This window comes from Corapipo altera, unplaced genomic scaffold (genome assembly GCF_003945725.1).
Source record: "Corapipo altera isolate COAL_440 unplaced genomic scaffold, ASM394572v1 0, whole genome shotgun sequence".
In the NCBI taxonomy this organism is placed as follows: domain Eukaryota; kingdom Metazoa; phylum Chordata; class Aves; order Passeriformes; family Pipridae; genus Corapipo; species Corapipo altera.
In genome coordinates, this window is record NW_020884872.1 from 82,683,102 (window position 1) to 82,691,208 (window position 8,107).

Sequence of the window (8,107 nt, forward strand, 5' to 3'; positions counted from 1 at the left end):
ATGTAGGTGTCCCTGCTGCAATACAGAGACGAAAAAAAACCCAAACAAAACAAAACAGGTCAATCAAGTTGTTTCCAACATCTGGTGCCAATGTTCAGGCTTTCACATTTGCAGTCATCCCTTTGGGCTTGTTTATGTGCAGCTGAGATATTTTCCAGTTTTTATTTGTGATTTTAGGAAAAGCTGCATATAAATAACAGGCAGCTGGCAAAGCTCTCACAGTGTAGCCGTTTGATTGCTGTGCGCTTTGTGTGTTGTTGCTGTTGTTGCTGTTTGAGTCCCAAATAAGCAAAGTGCACTTGTAAGTGTCTGAGCTTTGCCAGACCTTCAGAGCGTGACATAGGGCAACCCAGCATCAGGTTCCTGATCCTTTTTTCTGGAAAAGAGGAGCAGACGCATGCCATCTACTGTCAATATTTCATATGACATCTGCAGTCCCAGCAATGTGCATTGGGACTGTTAATATAACAAATTACTGGTCTTTTTTTTCCCTGCTTTTTTTAGAGGGAGGGAGCAGCAGTCTTGTTCCTGTTCAGTCGGGTTGTGTATGAAAAGCTTACACTGTGCTCAGTTTTGCTTAGGTCAAATGAGTGTGTCCTCCAGGTGGAGACTGACCTAGAAAAAGCCATGAATATCTGTAGGAGAAAAAGGCATGGAGCACCATGATACATTTCTCATGTGATATAAAGGAGAAACATCTCTCTAGAAATGAATGTGGGATTTAAAACAGGATCTTTTTAAGTCCTGACTGTATCTTCTCTATGTAGCAAAGCATTTCATCTCTCCCTCACCTCCAGCTGTTCATAAAACGGATGTACGAATACGTGCTGACCTACTCATCCCATAGGAACAGTGAAGCTTTACTTGCTTAACGCTCTGAATGAGTAAAATCCTGTACTGATGTTTATAGTTATTATGAAGAATGGCCTAGAACATAGATTCCTTAATTGTAAACATGTTGCCTGTTTTCTTCTAGCAACAAAGTAAGCCTTTGTCCCAGACAACTGATACACAATTAAAGCCCATCAGCTCAGGGTAGTAAAGTGCTGCTCCGTGTAGTAGCATCTCTCAGCCACCTGCCTACTTGTGTCACAGCAACCTGGCAGGAGCCAAGCTGCTGGCAGGGAGGAAGGTATGTGGAAGCAGGGAAGTCGGATAGAGGTGAGGGAGAAAGTGGGGCATGAACTGTGTGAGGTAAGTGGTGTGTGGGGAGATGTCCAGAATAGATGCTGGTGTTGGGTATCCTGTGAAGGAAGTCTGAGAGCCTCTGGTTCACTGCACGAGCAGTGGTTCACCAGGGTTTTGGAGACCTTATTAGCTACAGGTCTCTTTTGTGACTTAGGCAAATCATTTAACCTTTCTGTGGTTCTGATTACTAGCCAAAAATTCTGTGTACCTTGGAAGGATGTTGCTGGGATGGGAATACATTAGCAGTATGTGCTGCTAAGACATGTCTTTACTTTAGTGGTAATTTATATGTAATGAAAGGGAGAGGGGTAGACAAACTCTTTGAGATTTATCAGTTGGTTGTACTAATTAGACTAATAAAAACAACAACAACAACAACAACAACAACATTAATTCTCTCAATTAAATACACAGTAGAAAACAGATCCTTGCTGGCAGCTCATGAATCTTTTTTCTCCAGTGTGCACAGATTAGAGGGAGTTCAGAGTCTAGAGGTGCTGAGAAATCTTATCTGAGAGCAATGAGTAAGAGTACTCTCATTATTGCTGAAAATTCAGCCACCAGCACAACATCCCTTGCCATTAAAAGGAGTACTGCTGGGACAGGAAAGCTTAATAGGTATATATAAGGGTGAGAAAAGAATGGGTTATAAATATTTGCCATGGATTAATATGAGAGATGATGTAATTGAAGGCAATTAAAATTAGCATTGTAAGGTGCTTGCACAAGGACACCTCTACAGTTACCTACCTAACTTTGTGATGCTTTTTAATGTTTGAGTCCTCAGTTGTACAATGCCAGTGTTGCTGTGCAGTGGTACAGTGTGCACTGCCATGCTATTCGAGCAGCTGCCTAACATCAGGCATGTATACTTGACAGTATGCATCAAAGATTTCTTCTTGTATATGTTAATTCCCTTCTCTCAGCAAACACATACACAGTGAGCTTTAAACTGTGTTTGATTATCCTGCATGTGCTAAAATATTTTATATTAAATAGTTATTGGATAAAATACTGAAGCAGTCCTGGAGGCAGGGTCCAGAATTCAAGTCTTCAGCCTCTTGGCGAGTGCTGTAGATCACTATAGTTAGAACCACGTTCACTCTAGTATGCTTTTTCTTCATTCCACTAAATCTTTAAGATCTTTTGCTGTAGTGGCACAATTTCAGCAGGAAGATAATGATTTTTTTTTTTTCATGATATGGAAAAGGCAGCACTGCATTGTCTTTCCCTACTCCTTCTCATCTTTCAAAAAAAGGGAGGTGATGAATATTGTGAATGGCTCAGTCCTTCTGTGGTGGATGTGCCCTTTTCTGTTGCCGACTACAGTTCTGAGCCCTTAGATATTGTATGACTATCAATCTGACTTACAGGCCATCTTTAAGGTGACCAGAGAGCAAAGAACTGCTGTCAGTAGAGTGGTGTGAAAAAGTCAAGTTAACTAATGAACCTGGACTGAGACCTATAGGTGAAGAACAAGGATCATACTCTGTGTTTGACTTTTCATAAGATTTCCCAATATAGATGTTGAAGGAAAAACTGCATGCTAATGTGAAAGTAAAGCAGTAAAATTATTCTGCTGCTGTCAGAAATAATCATGGGTTAGTAGTGCTCTGTTTTCATGAGTGTAACGAATCACCGTTAGTGACTTGATCTCCTGATGGTATAAATCACAAGTTACACTAATGAAGTCATTACAGTGAGACACATTCTTCACAAAAAGGTGATTAATTATGAAAATAAAAATAGAGTGGAAAATAATAATTTTTCTTGAAATTAAGATGGGGCACTTCTTCCTAAGAGTTGTCATAGTCAGATAAGTAGTAGGGTTTATTGTGGGGATACTTGAGAGAGATATGGTGGCTTCAGTAATACTAACTGCATGACCTAATGAGCTGTTCTCATTGTAAAACCTATATGTAGTTGACTTATGTATGAGTGAGGCCAGAATCCAATCCTGTCTATCATTAGATGTTACTGTTTATTCACAATGTCATAACTTTTTTCTTTTTCTTTTTTTTTTTTTTTTTTTTTTGATAACAGGAAGACCATTGGAGTTTTCTGTTGTGGACCAAACAAAATCTCTAAGATACTTCATAAACTGAGCAACAGCAGCAACTCTTATGGGACAAGGTTTGAGTACAATAAAGAATCCTTCAGCTGAAAGTCTGTTGGACTAGCACGACTCTCCGGAAGATAAAAGTGCAATTTTTTATTTTGTACAACTTAGAAGTTCATCTGTGGTTTAAACAGATAGAAATGTACCAAAGCATAGCACAGATGTTTTTATTTATGATTATTTAAGACTGTGAATGCAGCAGTATACCAACAAATAATCAGTGCTTATATTCAAATGCGCTCACACAATATTTGTGGCAGGAGTGATCTTTGGAGTTGTTTCTGTTAATTAAAAAGTACAGAAGCTGGGGAGAGACATAATTGTTTTGAAAGCTGACGGGAGGAAGAATCTGTGGAACGTTTAAACTTCTTCCACTTCAAACTTCTTCCACTTCAGTCCTCTGAAGCTGGATCAGTAAACCAAATCCCAGGTTTATCCAAATGACAAAACATAGTGTATTACAAAGACTCTTCCTTTTGTTGGTATTAAAATCTCATGACTTTGGTGTGAAAACACTCCATATTAAAGATTTTATTATACATTGCAGAACTGGGATTTTATATTTAAAATATAGAGTGTTACTCTCACTAGTCTACTTCTATAATGAAGTTAACCTAAGGAAATGTGAGCATAACTGTGTAGCACCAGTGGGCAGCCTTCACCGTGATGTCAGTCACAGCCTTTTGGCAAGCAGCAGCTATACATGGAGAACTCTCTATCTTGCATGAATTCAGCATTCAGTGGGTTTGCAGAGTAAGTATGATTTATGGAGCAAGAAAGTGATGAACACGAGCAGATAGGCACTCAAGTTTTTATTATACCACACAGTGTGGAAGTTGCACTCACTCTGCATTCACATGCCCTGAACGTCAAATACCTAAAGATGCTCTTACTGATTATTTTACAAGGCAGCAGGTTGAAATCCAGTTTTAGAGGTCCCAGTATGTTTGGTTGACTATGATCTTTTGAGTACTTTCCCTGGAGCCACCATTGTTTGCCCTGATGTCACTAAAAGCAGGATGAGATAAGATCTACAGCAGAGTAAGAATGAAGTCCTCAGCACTGTGGCTCCTTGAATGGTGTGTGCAGACAGAAACCTTGCAGGAGCTGCAGTATGCTTTCAGTACGCTCCAAAGGGGAAAATCTGAAACATCCAAATTTAAACTCTCCTTCCCTTCTCCTTTCCACAGCTGTTTTCTGCTCATAATTGCCATGGAAGGGCTAGAGGTTGAAACAGGCACTTTATAGCCTTTTGGTTCTGAGGAGCACATTTTTTTTCCTCCATCCAATAGCCTATCCAACTTTATTTCTTCTTTTCTCCCTTTTCCTTATTTTGCCACGAAGAGGGCATTTAAGCAGGAGTTAGACACTTAGCTGGCGTAAATAGTCACCACTCTAGTGCTTCCTAATAGAGCAGCATCACTAACATGCTGAAAACCTTCCCCTTAATCTGCAGCAGAATTTTGGGAGCAGTACCATGTAGTGTTTCCAGCATACACAGGTGGCGGATGGCTCAAGAAGTCTTGTGCCTGTGGTTCACCTGTATTTAGCACAGTGCACTTGATTTCATTTACATCTTTCCATTGACAACCTTTTTTATTTTAGTGGAAAAGACATTAAAATTTCACTCACAATGCGCACACTGTTCAGGAGTTTGCAAGTATCAGTATCAATGTTCAGAAGGAAGCATTTTTCTAGTAGGTGGTGTATAGGCATGTTGTACGTGTAACTAATGAGAATGAGTTGGGTCTTTGCCTTCGCAGCTCCTGCGAAGGAGTTGCATTCAGTGAGCATCAGGGTGTAGTTTCATCAGTAAAGCCACATTGGAATGTGTTCCTCAGTGTCTGGACTTGCAACTGGAGTTTTTACTTCTGGCTCTGCCCAATTTGAAATTCACGGAGGAAGGAAGGAACAGAGATGGATGAATTCCTACTGATGAGAATTCTCGAAGTAGCTCAGATGAGAGAAGCCAAAATAGAAATGCAGTGTGAGATGGGAGCCTACATTACAGCTACTGATTTTAATTTTTTTCTTTTTGAGGCTGGGAGGACCATTATTTTCCTATTGGATCTCATTCACCCATTACTGTAAAACTAGAGGTATGTAGGAAAGGATTAGACACTTTTTAAACAGTAAGATTTGTTTCTAATACTACCTGCATAAAGCATGGTTGAAATCATGCCTACATCTATTAACCACAACCAGATAGTGATCTTTTCCTCTTGCTTCAGGATCTAGTATCTCATGCTTTTGAATTATAGTTTAGAGTCTTTTAATCACAAAGTTGTTTGTGGTTTCACATCTCCTCTCTGATAGATATCGGTTCCTTTACCATATAATGAGCAGCTAGTTTTGCAGTTAGCTCTGTGCTAAAGCAGATTATATTTTCTGGCTCAGCTTCTTTATAGGTAACACTTTATAATTAAAATAGTAGTGCTTGTGCTGTGCTCTTGTTCTACATTGTAACAGGAGTCATGGCTGCGTGTAGGCATATTAAACACCTGTAGTTACATTAGGCTGTGCTGTCATAGTAAGATCTAAGCAGATCCAGGTTCTTCCCTTTCTGTCTTCATGCTGTGTCAGCCTCAGATGTTTGTTTGATCCACTTGTAAAACAAGCTCTGGACTGTCTGCCTTTCTAGAGTGTTGTGAGGCTTAATTAATGTTTTGGGATCACTTCAGTGCACAAGCAGTAAAAAGATCTGTCTAATTGTTATGCATATGTACTTGTGTTTTACTTTGGGTAAACCTTTCTATTGATCATATGAGTAATCTCTAGACAAGATGCGGCTGACTTTGGGGAAAGTCTAAAAGCCTCAGCTGCTTTTTTTTCTTGAGCTATAGCTCTGTTAGAGGGGCAAAAGGCTTCAGAGTTGTTAGTGACTGTGACTTGGCTTCAGAAGTGGCAGATATTATGATACACAATCTTTCTACAGGCTGTGTTGTCATTGCTATTTCTGAGTTTGTCTCCATCTTGCAAAACAAAGTCAGGCCCTCTTTTAAATTCTGTTACTTTTTTATCTGTAAGCCAAGTGTATGTGAAAATATAACTCAGTGCCAGACAAGTAAGTGAAGGCTGACAGCACTTAATTCCACATTTGCAGATCGACTGAATTTACGTAACTGAGCATCACTTTGCACTTTATACTGTGTCCTATGAGTTCATCATAAGTGTCCCGCTGGCAGGGGAAGGATCCCACCATGAATTCTGCTACTTCTGACTCAGTCACAAAGCTGCAGGCCCATCAGTGTTTGCTCAGCAGGATCATTGTGTTTTATTCATCAGAAATGTTTCAGGGCTGTTTTTTTAAACAAAGAATGTTTCCATGCCATGATGGAAACCAAGCACTTTCCCTGCATTGGGAATCCAGCCCTCATGCAGCAGTGTGGGACTCAGAGCTTTACACAGCTAACAGCTGGATTAATCAGATTTACCCAAGACATCCTATTCCCATAGCACTGATATTGCTTGTGTGAGTAAATGTCCACTGCCACAACAAAGGAGTGCAGAGACGAACCCTAATGTTGTGTGGGAAGGCGTGATGAGGACTGACTTTCACCTCTGAAGTCTGCAGGACAGCTTGTCCCTCCACAATGATTATTCCAGCCCTGTATTTGAAGCAACACTTCCCTATTTCAGTATGTGGTACTACTACTAGCCTGTGAGTTCTTCCAGGGTCTTTTATCTGCTCTTCTAGAAGACAGGACTGAAAGCAGTATGAGATATCACAACAAACAGCTTTGAACCTGGGCTGGGAGAGGACACCACTGCATATCACAGACACCTAGCTGATGACTTCACTGCTTATGGTAGAAAATTTAAGCCAAATCCATTTTTCTGCAAAATGCTGATTGTTTTGCCACAACAGGCTAAAGAACAGTTGCCTTAAAGGGAAAACAGATAAACCCTCTCTCTGAAGACTCATATCCGCACAAACCTGATGTGAAGATGTGTGTGAAAGCACTGTGCACATTGTTATTACAAGGGTATGTAGTGATAGAATAAGGGGTAATGGCTTTAAACTGAAAGAGAACAGGTTTATATTTGATATTAAGAAGGAATTCTCTTCTGTGAGGGTGGTGAGACACTGGCATAGGTTGCCCAGAAAAGTTGTCATTGCCCCATCCCTAGAAATGTTCAAGGCCAGACTGGATGGGACTTTGAGTAACCTGAGGGGTCAACCTGCCCGTGGTAGGTGGGTTGGAACTAGATGGTCTTGAAGATCTCTTCTAACCCAATCCATTCTATGACTCTATGATTCTTTGATTCTATGATTCTATGATTTCAGTTTCCACTGCATCCTCATCATGGGCTTACACTCTCAGCTCTAAATCCCCATTGTTTTATTTGGTTGCATATATTCACCCACCTTGTTAGCAGATGTGTCTTGCAGGTAAGGGAAGTACTACGTATATTTGCATCCATGCACAGTCTGATCTAAGCATGGAGCAACCTGTGAACACTTTTTACAGCCAGTGCAAGCAAGTGCAGAAGTTGTCTATTTACTCCTAATCCTGCTAGCACATAGGTGAGAAGGAGATTTGGAGTTGACTGAGAAGGGGCAGATAATATGAATAGCAGATGAGCCACACTGGAAACAGTAATTCAGCTGTAACAGCCTAACAGAGCAGAGAAGTAATGGTTTGGTAAGACTTGTAGAACAGCAGCCTAAGAGAAAAACTTCTACTCAACATTAACAAACCAGATTTTAGTTTCAAACTGCAAGACGTGATTTAGGAGAAGCAGGCACGTGTCTAACTAGTCATTACCTATAGCAGTTCAAGGCTCATAAGTCAGAGA

The 8,107-nt window shown here is 40.3% G+C and overlaps 1 protein-coding gene across 2 annotated transcripts in view; it reads left to right on the forward strand.

Annotated features, from left to right (window-relative positions):
• NOX4 (NADPH oxidase 4) overlaps positions 1-6,369 on the forward strand; it is a 106,122-nt gene extending 99,753 nt beyond the window's left edge. For both annotated transcript variants that reach the window (XM_027653647.1, XM_027653723.1), the window contains exon 18: positions 3,232-6,369. In XM_027653647.1, coding sequence (XP_027509448.1) covers positions 3,232-3,352 — 121 coding nt within the window. In that variant the 3' untranslated portion in view covers positions 3,353-6,369. The remainder of the gene's footprint in view (positions 1-3,231) is intronic.
• Positions 6,370-8,107: the final 1,738 nt, after the last annotated feature.